The sequence below is a fragment of the Amborella trichopoda genome, chromosome 3, assembly GCF_054954075.1.
Source record: "Amborella trichopoda isolate Santa Cruz 75 chromosome 3, AtrichopodaSantaCruz75HAP2 v2.0, whole genome shotgun sequence".
NCBI lineage: Eukaryota > Viridiplantae > Streptophyta > Magnoliopsida > Amborellales > Amborellaceae > Amborella > Amborella trichopoda.
Window position 1 is genome coordinate 15166552 of NC_142338.1, and position 12190 is coordinate 15178741.

The 12190-nt window shown below is 35.4% G+C and overlaps 1 protein-coding gene across 1 annotated transcript; it reads right to left on the reverse strand.

Moving 5' to 3' along the window:
* Window positions 1-6551: 6551 nt before the first annotated feature.
* Window positions 6552-9386, reverse strand: LOC105420386 (uncharacterized). Its single transcript, XM_011623810.1, has 3 exons — window positions 8760-9386; window positions 7137-7339; window positions 6552-6603 (listed from the first exon to the last, which is right to left on the reverse strand). Exons 1-3 carry the CDS (start codon window positions 9384-9386, stop codon window positions 6552-6554), a joined length of 882 nt encoding a protein of 293 aa, XP_011622112.1.
* Window positions 9387-12190: the final 2804 nt, after the last annotated feature.

The following is a 12190-nucleotide window of genomic DNA, read 5'->3' on the forward strand; positions in this document are numbered from 1 at the left end:
ATTTGGTAGGCTCACGTTGCCACCTTTTAGGTGGCACAACCCACTTTTATGAGTCTTTCCAATTCTATAGGGGTTGAAATTGATAAGAGTAATAACTTTGGTTTGGAGGCCAGGTCATTATGAGATTTGGAAAGGTGATTTATCTTGAGAAAGATTTGAATGAATCTTCTAGAAATCATGATAACGCTTGTGCATATTTTTGTATAAAGCACAACATTATTATTAGTATTATTTTAGTTGATTTATTTTGATGGGATAATGGTCAAAGGAATAAGGGAGATAAATGTTCTAGCACCTTCCATAATGTTGATGGTTTATTTATGGAATGGAGGGCTCAAGTCTCTTACCCCACAAATCACCCAATATCAATGATTCATATTCAATCTCATAAGAAATAGCAAACCAAAGAAAACCTTGAGAAACTCTTAGTCTTGTTCAGGCATTATAAAAAGGGAATTGATCCATATCAAAATATCTAACATTGTATCTTCTACACCTAATTCCCATCTCTATCTCTCACATCCACAACGGTAGCACGCCCCACATAAAATATCTCTCTCTTAAGAAATTTCTCTCTCTCTCTCTCCAGAGACCCAAAGGGGCATGCTCTACTCTTACGTATTTGATATCTCTCTCATGGCGGTTCTCTCAGCTCTCTCATGATGTCTTATCTCTTATTGGGGTTATAGACTATAGGGTTGTGGTAGGAAAAGAGAAGCATCTCTATCAAATTAGGTTACTAAAAGGATTCACCTAAGGGTTTGAGATTTGTGATAAAGGAGTCTATTGTTCCATTTGAGGGTTTGGCCTAAACTTGTTTTTCCAGTTGAGATTGAAAGTTGATCATTGATCCCGCGCCATCGGATGGTGGTGACTCGGAATAGGGTGTAATAAGCCCGGTTGAGGTAATCTCCAGCATTCTCTTTTTGTTTCTTGTCATATTTAATTATATTATTTTTATATTCCCAAGTATAAGAATTGTTGATATTTTATTTGTTTAAAACAAATTGGTTTAGTGGCATTAAGGTTTTTAAGGTATTGGATTCATTAGTTTTATTTTCTTTGAAGCAAGAGTTATTGTAATAAGATTACTTGTTAACGATCTTTGCCAAAAGAAAAGAAAAGAAAAAGAAAAGAAAAGTGGTGAAAAGAAGAAAAATAAAAAAATCTATATTCCCCAACAAGATCACATTAGTCTTTCTTTCATAATTCAATGGGGAAGACAGACCTCTACTCATTTTTTTCAAGTAGATCAGGAGCTAGGTTTCTGAAAGAGTTAGTGAAGTAGTGTTAGTGGTGGGAATGGAAACCACAACGTGGTGACTAGGGTGTGGGGGTACTACCACCACGACCTACCGTATTTCCAAAATTGTAGTGAGCATTGATCGAAAATGGTAAGTCAGTGAGGATTTAGGCCCTTATTTTTTTGGTGAGAATGGAATCAAAGCTCAACAATACTACCATCAAAACTTCAGGTCATTCTCAAAATGGGATCATGTTGTACTTTGACTAGAATCATTTGCGTTCCTAGTAGAAGGAAGTAATAATATAACAGATTTATAGGGACTAGAAAGCTGATATTGAGGGAGCTAAATGCTCGAAAACTGAGAATATCTTGAAATAATCAAAACGTTGTTCGTTGTTAGTTGTTGTGTGGGTGAACACGAGCTTGGTTGGAAGTTTTGCTCGAAGGTGACCACTTTAAAATTGACCGGGTACGAGCGATAGTGTAACTTATGGTTTACTTTAGGGCTGAGAATTTATCCGATTTGGATCTAAAACCCAAATTCCATATTTTATTTGGATTCGTGTATGTATCCGAGATTTGGATATGATAAGTTGGATCCGGATCCAAATTTTGGATCTGAATAGTAATTCAGATTGGATCCAAGGGCAGGTGGATTGAATCGAGATCCAACCTAATTATTAAAATATTATATATTTTTTATATGAGTAATGATCCTATGAGACCCTCCCACACCCATGTGTTTAGGACCCCAAAGGATCACCATTAAATTTAGCACAGATCTCTAGAAAAGTTAACACATGGGTGTGGGACTTGACTTTTCTAGAGATTTGTGCCAAATTTAATAGTGATCCTTTAGGATTCTACACACATGGGTGTGAGAGAGTCTTATAGGATCGTTACCCTTTTTATATATACATATATGTTATAAGGTATTTTTTTGTTATGTATTAATTTATATTATTTTATATATAAAATAAATTTTTTGATCCCATCGGGTTTGGACCTCGATTCGATTCAAATCCCATGTATATTTTTTGGATCCAAATCCGGATATAAATATTCTGAATTTGATAGTTTGTTGATGTGAATCGAGATCCCATATATATTTTTTGGATCCAACTCCGAATTTCGATGGATCCAAACTCGTTCCGACCATTCTCAGCCCTAGTTCACTTGAGAGCTGGTTTTGTAGCTTTTGTTCAAGGTTTTGGGCCTTACCACTTCTTGGTGCTCCATATACAATTACTAGCATGTGTGGCAAGAACGAAAAATCGGGCGGTTTAAATTCTAATCCCCCGATTAGACCCGGTTAGATTGGAACTCGCCACTGACTGGTTCTGGTTTTGGCGAACTGCATGAGTATTACAAAAACAAATTCAAAAAAAATTATATAAGATCTCAAAAAATAAGGGATTCTATTTGTAATATATTTTTTTACTATTTTTTTTTTTTATCATTTTAGAAAATATTGGAAATTGTTTTGGCCATCAATATTGACGCATCTTTTTGGAAAAGTTTCAAATATAACTCTAGGCATAAATTGATTCTTTAAAATCCATGTTTTTCATTAATTTTCATATTCATTTGGATGTGCTTTTTTTAATCATGATTTAAATATACTTTTCATATTTTATTAGATTTTTTATTTTTAACACTTTTAAAAAATAATATAGGTATATGATGGTAGATAAAAGGGCAAAAAGAAAACAAAAACGAAGCTCATAGTTATATGGTGGCAATGGACCCAACCCGATGGGTAGACCCGGACCCCATGAGTCAGATCTGGGTCCAAAACCTAGACCTGAATACTATTCGAGTCTAAGTCCGATCGAACCGGACCCGACCCTTTGCGACTCCTATTTGGGGTGGAGGGAGCGCCCCATAGTTCATCTCGAAATGACTTGTGAAAGCAAACCAAAGTCAAATATTATGAACCTTCCAATCAAAGATTAAATACTCAGAGCTTAACATGTGACATTATTAAAGCTTGTCCAACTGTAGATGAGATACTGGTAACTGCAGTCACAAGTTTTAAAGGTTTGCTTTTATGGAAAATAGTTTGATAGAGCTGCAGCCTTGTCAAATTAAGTAAATCCTCACTTAGTAGCTCACCGAAATTTCAAGTCAAGCATTAAAAAGCTTTTAAATCTATCATCACGACTTTGAACACTATAGTTGTAAAAAAAAATTAGAATTTCAAGATCTAAAAATAGTATATATTGTAACAAACTATCTAATCTATTCATTTTGTTTTAAAAATAAATGTTCACATATACCATTTTTTGAATTTTGAACTTTATTGTTGGCGTTAGAAATTTATTTTAAAGCTATCATGTAGATTTTTGTAGCTGAAAGTATTTTTTGGATGAAGATCAGTAAAACTTTATTTTATTTCCACAAAGCGTAGGCCTGGTGGAAACATCATCCTTCTTTTAAATTATATCTTACGTTGAAGCACTGTATGGGACATGCTTAGCCCAATGAGAGAAGAGTATTGCAGTTCCTAATACATGTTTGGCCCATGTTTTCAAGCAAATATCCCTAATACAAAAAGTTTATTTTTTGGATTAAAATATTTTTATCGTACATAACAAATCATTTTCGGATCTCAATATAAGAAGATGTCGGACTGCACTTGTACAAAATACCCTTCTCGTATATAACAAATCATTTTCGGATCTCAATAAAAGAAAATGCCAAACCACACTTGTACAATGTCAGACTGCTCACTTCAAAACATCGTGCCACTTCAAAACGTCGGACTGCCCCTTCAAAATACTGGACTGTGACTTCTAAATGTTGGACTGCCCCTTCAAAATGTTTGACCGGTACTTCAAAATGTTGGACTGCCTATTACTGCAGTAACATAATCCCCGGTCCGCCACAATGAAACTCCGGACACCCATTCCAACAAAATAATCGTCGCACCACCTTTTTCAAACCCTGGACTGCCCTCTCCAACGAAAATGATTTGTTATGTAATAGAGAGGTATTTTCGTAAAAAAACAAAAGAATTTTTTGTATTTAAGGGTATTTGCTAGGAAACATAGTTTTTGAGAGAAGTTGTTAGAAAAAGTTAGGTGCTTAAATTGCTTATAGAATCTATTTTGAAGGGATTTTTTTTGCAATTTACTTAAAAAAACTAACTTCTCATCTAATAAAAAAATTCTGGAAAAAAAATAAATAAATAAAGGCTATTTTTTGACTGAATTACCTATAAAAAATAAAAAAAAAATAGGGGAAGGCTCGTAGCCGAAGATTGAAAAACCCCTGTCGACGCATCCTCTTTACGCTTACTGTCGCCACCTTGCACTTTGTCCATCCCTGTCACTGTCCCTAGAGGTAGAGGTAGTTTTGGAGGACGCGTGGGCTGTTTAGAAGTATTTTTAAAAATTTTGAAAAAAATGGAAAATATAAAAGTGGGTATAAATAACTAAAAAAATTAATCTTTATCGTAATATAAATAATATTAAAAAAATATTATAAATCAAATTCTTTATTTTTTAAAATTTTTTGAACTTTTTTAAAATACCGGTTGATCACCAAAACAATTCAAAACTAGAACCTTCCGATAGCTGATTCCGATCTAATCAGGCAATTAGCAATTAGATTGCCCTATTTTTCCGATAGTGGTTTGTAACTTCAATTTGTGAATGCTCTGTTTCAACAGAAATGGTGGATTTGAACTTGCAATTCGTTGAAAAACAATAGCATGGTAAGTTCGAACATTGAAATTTTAGAACCCCACTATTTCACCCAAAAGAAAAAAAATACAATTGAAATCTAGGTCAGGAGGTCCAAGTTCCAAACCCACTTTCACTCACAAAATGTGTCCAGAACTTGACAGACAAGGAAGTTGAACATCTAGACTACATTTTTTCACTTCAAAAAATATTGAAGTATATTTCAATCCATAATTTGAAGTGCTGAATAGTTATTTAGGAAAATAAATAAGGGAAAATTATAAAAAAAAACCCAAAAAACTCTACTTTCTATGCAATTTACCCCAACCTAGCTTTTTTTCTCACTTTTTCCCCAAAATATACTTTCTTTGCAAAACCCTCCCAACCAAAATAAAAATAAACAAATAACTAAACTACCCTCCTTTACTTTTACCTTATCCACACGTCTCTCTCCTCCATCCCACCAAAACAAGTGGCTCCGGCACCGTGCAAGTGCGATTCGGTAGTAGCACTCCGACAACGTATAAAGTGCGGTCCGACAATAGGGCTCCGATACTGTGTAAAGTGTGGTCTGGCAGCAGGGCTCTAGGACTGTGTAAAGCACAGTTCGGTAATTGAAAATGGCAGTCCGATAGTTGCAAAGGGTGGTCCGGCAATTGCAAAGTGAGGTCCGATAGTTGCAAAGGGTGGTCCGGCAGTTTCAAAGGGCGGTCAGGCACTTGTGTGCTTGTGCAATATGCCATTGGGGTCCAAAAGTCAACATCAAATCTGAACAAAATGATTTTTGTGTATGGCATGGGCATTTCCATCTAAAAAAAGTGAACTTTTTCCTTTGGAAGTGCTTACATAGAAAGTTTATTTTAAGGAAAAAAGTGAGAGACAAAGCTTGGTTGGGGGTAAGTTGCTTAGAAAGTGTGGTCTAGGGGTTTTTTTTTTTTTGTTTTGTAATTTTTCCAATAAAAAAAGCAAAAAAAAGGATTTGGGATTTTAATGTGAAATATAAAATAGAGGTGAATTTTTCAAAAATCCAACTTGGAAGTTTTTGTAATTTCTCTATTTTTAGATATTTTATTTAAAAAATTTCTTTCATTAAATTTTTTATTTTAAAAAATATTATTTTAACTTTTAGTCAATGCATTATTCCTTGTCTGCCTTTTTGAATTTTCCATCTAATTTCTTTCTTCTTTTTTTTACCGATGTTAACAATTTAATTGATGGAAAGAGATTACAATGGTAACATTACATCATCACCAATCATAATATCAGAACAAGTCGCCCCATATTAGCCAAAGAATCAACCACAATAGATATACACAAAAGAGATAGGGATCAAATTAGCAAACTAGTAAATTTGCAGCCAGATAGACCGTAGTACGCATAGTACCCTTTGCTACTCCTTATACCATCTGATAACATTCAAAGAATCCCCTTCGGCTATTAAGGGAACGCCAAGATTTTTATCACAATAAATCTTCAGCCCTTGAAACAAGGCTAAAAGCTCGGCATGGCTGGCAGTAGTCTCTCCAATTGGACCAACAAAGGAGAAGATAACTCTTCCATTCGAATCTCTCATAATCCCTCCAAAGCCTGCTACACCATTTAGGGAACTTCCATCAAAATTAAGCTTTAAACCTCACAAAGAAGGTGAGATCCACAAATATCTGTCTATACCTAACGAAGTTCATATGATAAAGATTATGATTTAAAGACACATCCACTTCAGTGATGCTCAACCCCTCTGATAATACGGACAACCAGCACCAAATCAAATGCTTAATGGCATTAAGAAGTCTATGAAAAGGCAGATACACACCCTCAAATATTCTTATGTTCCTTTCTTTTCCATACTTCCCACAAAATCTAGGCTAAGGCAATTTGCTACACCTCTTTACAAATCTAGGGAGATGGGGCAAAGCCAGATTGGCAGCTACACTAAACACACTTTGTAACAGTGTCACAGATATACCCAACCATCCAAAGAACCAGGACCAAATTCTAAGTACAAAAGGGCAATGTAAAAACAAATGGCCCTTGATTCACCATCCTCTTTACCCATCAAGCAGATATTAGTTAAAATATTCCCTTAATCAGATTATCCACAGTTAGAATCTTATTTTGGGTAGCCAACCAAAGGAAAATCTGAACCTTATGAGGATAGGTCGCTTCTAAGAAATCTAGGATTGAAAAGAAAACGGTAGACAAACTTGACTGAGAACTCACTATCAGCTTCAATATCCCAAATCACTTCATCAACAACATTCCTAGGAATAAACACCTTATTTAGCATCTCCAAGAGAGCTAAGTAACTAGAGTAAGTGTTTGCATTAACTCTATTATTTCTAAAATGAACACTCCACACCACTTCATTATCCTTGAACTCAACCAACTCTGAGACCTTCGCATTAGGCTGCACCATTCTCTCGGAAACATTTGGGAATAGCAATTTCAAAGGCTAATCACCAAGCTATTTTTGGTGCCAAAAGTAGATATTGCAGCCATCTCCCACCAGCCATCTAATATTACGTTGGAGCAATGGTTTACGCAAATAAATAGCCCACTAAAAAACAGACCGACCTTCACCTCCAAGGCCACCCCCAATCCATATGCCATGCCTATCCATACCATACTTATGAGTGAGAATATGATACCACCACCATTTACTCAACAAAGCTTGATTCACCAACCCCACTTTCCTTATACCTAATCCACCTTCACTCTTGGATGTGCACACCCTATCCCACTGAAAAAGGTGATATTTCTTAGCCTCAATATTCAAGCCCCATAATATGTCTCTTATCCATTTCTCTATTTTTTTAACAATAAAAGAAGGCATCTCCACAACTGACATATGGTAGATGGGTAGATTGGCCAAGCAAGAATGTAAAGGAGTCACTTTGCCCCCCAAAGATAAATATTTTTGTTTCCATAAGTCCAGTTTCACTTGGAATCTTTTCAATAATGTATCCCAAACCGAAAGTGGAATCCTACCAAAGGAAATTGGAATCCCCAAATAAGTAAAGGAGAAAGAGCTCACTCTACAGCCCAAAGCCTCAGCTAACTCCATCACCAACCCCTCACTACAATTAACACAAAAAATAGCAGTCTTCTAAACATTAATTTTAAATCCCACATCTACCTCACAACAACTCAAGAAACGAGCAATGTTAAAAACTTGTTTAATATTTGCTTGGAAAAAAATCAATGTGTCGTCAGCATATTGAAGATGAGACACACTTGGCCCATTACTCCCCACTTGGAATCCCTCAAGTTTCCTGCATTCTCCACATTTTTAATCATCAAACTAAAATATTTTGCATAAATCATAAAAAGAAAAGGAGATAAGGGGTTACCTTGGTGCAAACCCCATGAGGCCATGAAAAAACCTTTAGGGTTGCCATTTATAAGAATAGTGAAATGGGGCTGATGACATACAACCAAAAATCCAACTCCTCTATTTCTCACCATCTCTCTTCATGATTTCCAATAATATGCCTCATTCAACTTTATTGTAGACTTTCTCCATATCCAATTTGATCACACTCCTGACTCAATACCCTATAATAAACATATTATTGTGCCCCCAACACACTATCAATGATAAGATGGTCTTGGATGAAAGTAGATTGAGGACCAGAATAATTGAGGGGAGGACCATTTTTTAACCTCTCAACCAAAATTTTAGCAGTAATCTTATACAGACTTGTGAGAAGGCTAATAGGTTTAATATCATATAGATAGCACCACAATAGTGGATTTTTTATAATTAGTGCAATTAAGGTCGAATTGACCCCCTTAAAAAGCTCTTCTCTTAAGAGAAAACCCCAAACCATTTCCAGGAGCTCCACTTTCACAAGATCCAAGAACTTCTGAAAAAAAAAGAGGGGAAAATCATCAGGCCCCAGAGCCTTATCACTTGGAAGTGAGAAAAAGGCTAATTTAAATTCTTCTACAGTCACCATTGCTTCCAAGTTAGAAGAAACCTCAGCCGAAAGATACATGAAAGGAACCCTGTCAAACCTTGGAGTAAATCTAACTTTCGTTGAAAATTCCTTTTGGAAATTGTTAATGATAGCCATCTCTACTCCATCGCTAACATCCTCATTTACACCATGTATTGATAAACTTGAAATATCATTTTGTCTTCTCTTGGTACTAGCAACAGCGTGAAAATACTTAATGTTTACGTCCCTCTCCTTGAGCCATTTGGACCTTGACCTCCACTTCCAATAAATCTCCTCCATTATATTTAAGTTACTGAGATCCTTAAGTTTAATATTTCTTTCAGTCACCATATCCTCTGTTAAGACTCCATTGATTTGGGCGGAGGTATCAATGGACTCAATAGCTAATGTAGTCTCCTTGATTTTGTCCTTCACATTAAACTTATTATGTTTCTTCCATAAGATAAACCCACGCTTAATATTTAAGAGTTTTCTATGCATATGAAAATCCATTGAGCCAAAGGTTGATTGTGGATACAAAGACTAGAGCAAATTTCCAAGCCGAAAGACAAAGCAAAATGGACACATTCAACAAGCCACTTGTTAAAAACCAAACTAAGTGAATAAGTTACAATATTTCTACATAAAAATTACAATCATTTCTAACCTTGTATAATCACTGTAAATAAACTCAAATACCAACCCCTTATAGGGCAATTACCTATAAAGCAAAACTAGCTTATGAATTACACTTTCATAACACAAATTACATAAACTATGTCTCAAAGCTTAAATACATCATGAAACTAATATAAACAAAATTCTAAAGAATAAAATCAACTAAGCAAGGAATTAGAATGCCAAATAAAAATAGGGAAGCCATGTTTCGAACCCCTTATGCCGAGGCCATGCAATCGGGCCTTATAAGGACTTAATTTTGTCCCTTCGGATTGCATAAAAGTGGTTCAATCTCACAAAAGTGTCTAATCCAAATAGGAAAAAATTACACACCTTAAAATCACTTCTTAAGATCTCAACACACTGGCATTATCATCCAAAACATAATGCAAAAAGTTTGAATCGAATCGGATAAAGAACAAGAGAGTTATAGCTACACTACATACGGTGGTCCCTCGGACCACCTAAACAGTTTTGTATGGAAAGATTATGAACCCCCATAGATAAAAACGTGATGAAAAAGTTCTGAAAATGGAGTCACACCATGAAACTAAATTATTTGATGGGTTTGAAGCAAAGTAATTAAAGGATACTATACATGATCATGGATTCTCATGCATAAAGGTTAACCACACTATAAAAAGGCATGATGAAAAGATGATCAAATGGGGATTCTAAAGTCATGAAACTTTTCTAAATTTAAAACTCCAGCAACTATAGATTCCAAGGATATGATCTTGTGAGAAAAGAAAATTAAATGGAGTTTACCTTGATAAATGCACACGATGGACTTAAGCATAAAAAAGGAGGACCACCATCAAGATCACCATTAATGGAACTCTAAAAGCTCTCTCTCTTCAATTTTCTATCACAAAACCTTAGAACAAGGAGGGGAGCAATAATTTTCCAAAATGGTTCAAGAGTTGAGATCGTTAAGGTTTGAGATCTCATGATGTGCTTTTATAACATGGGTGTAACTTTATATTCAATTAACACCCTTGATGCACTAATCCAAAGGCACATGATAGGCTAATGTACCTAGCCACCCATCCCCATCTAACCATTAGGATGAAGGGATGGGATTTCACACCATTATCACTCACCCTAACCCTAAGTTATGTCACTTTACCATTTTGTCCTTGACAATATTTTTGTTCCAATTGTATCCAATATAGCCTTACAAAATTACCCTTAGTTTTTTTAATAATGTATTAGCGTAGATAACCACAAAGGCTAAAGAGCAAAGAATTAATTGGTAACGCTCACACATGTGGAGATATTCTTCTCAAAGCCAATCAGTTTGTAGATCTAAATTTCAATCCAATAAATTTAAAGATGATGTCCCATTCACACATGTGTGTGAAGATATTTTTCAACTCAAATTTGAAAATACATTTTTCTCTTTAATATCAAATAAATAAATTAATTAAACTTCACGCATGCCGTACATGACCTATGTGTGAGTTAATTAAGACATGTGATAAAAAGTGGGCTTTAATTTATAACATTATATAACAATATATAACAAGACATTATAACACAACCCCTTATAAAACAAGCAACCAAATGCCAATCTAGTCCCCCACTTAGGGATTAGTGCCCAGTTGGGCTGTGATCCTAGAATGAGGTGTGGGGTGCTAAGTAACAGCCCTATGGCCACTTGGACGCCACATGACACTACCAGGTCAGGACTAAAGTGGAATTTGAGCCAAACAACATGGAAACCTTTTTTTTTTAGCAAATAAAATTCTGAAAAATTCTCTAAAATTTACAATAAATATTTAAAGTATTTTTGAGCAATTATTAGGTTTTTCTCATCATTATAAAATAAAATAAAAATGTATAGTGAGATCTCAGGCTAATAACTATAGGTATCGGAGTACTCTATTGAGCTAGTCCCAAATGATGTTCTGCCAAGTCTCAGATTGACCCAATAGGCCTATGTTCCGCAATCTAAAGCAGAGACACATAATTGGCCATATCAAAGCCGCTAAGTCAGAACTTTTGATCATTCGGCTCTCAATGAATTACAGGTGTACCCCTGTGGGACGTGATCCAACTCAATTACAGGGATCCTCTCAAAGCACATGTGCACTGGCTCTTCCAAACTCGGATAATGCATTTGAAAGAGTGGCTTCCCGTATGAAATGAAAATGCACATGCCATGCAATGGTCTTGTGTCAAGATACAGACTTATGTCTCATAAGTCTTGACCATTCCATACAAGGCGAATACTCAATAGGTACTGGGGTTTTATTTTTCTCATTTGGATTCTCTAAGCCCTGACCGATTGTAGCTAAACATGAGGCTAACCTATAAAATCTTGATTAGAAGGTGACCCTCACACCTCCTTGAGAAATTGTTTTCTCAACACGTGAACTCTCGATGACTCATGCGTACTTGGGGTAAAAGAATTTGGGCTCCATTTCGTAAGACGCTAAGATTTCAATCTCTCAATTGCTCCCATTGAATGAGAGACTACTGAAATTTAGGCCTTGATAGGCCATATTTTTAGCATTCTCCCGCTTGGCCTTTTGAGGCTTGAATTCGTATATATCTCTCTCTCTTATTATCTTTCACACTAAATCAAAGCATGCATACTTATCCAAGGATTTATCATTCATGAGCAATAAACAAAG

Bases quoted from the DNA above. Each gene is read 5' to 3' on its own strand.
- LOC105420386 (XM_011623810.1), bottom strand. From the start codon at position 9,386: ATGGATTTTCATATGCATAGAAAACTCTTAAATATTAAGCGTGGGTTT. The intron at 7,340-8,759 runs GTTTGGGGTTTT...AGAATGGTGCAG, and splicing joins AAGTGGAGCTCCTGGAAATG to CCTAATGCGAAGGTCTCAGA. The intron at 6,604-7,136 runs GTTTGTCTACCG...GAACTTCGTTAG, and splicing joins GATAGTGAGTTCTCAGTCAA to GTATAGACAGATATTTGTGG.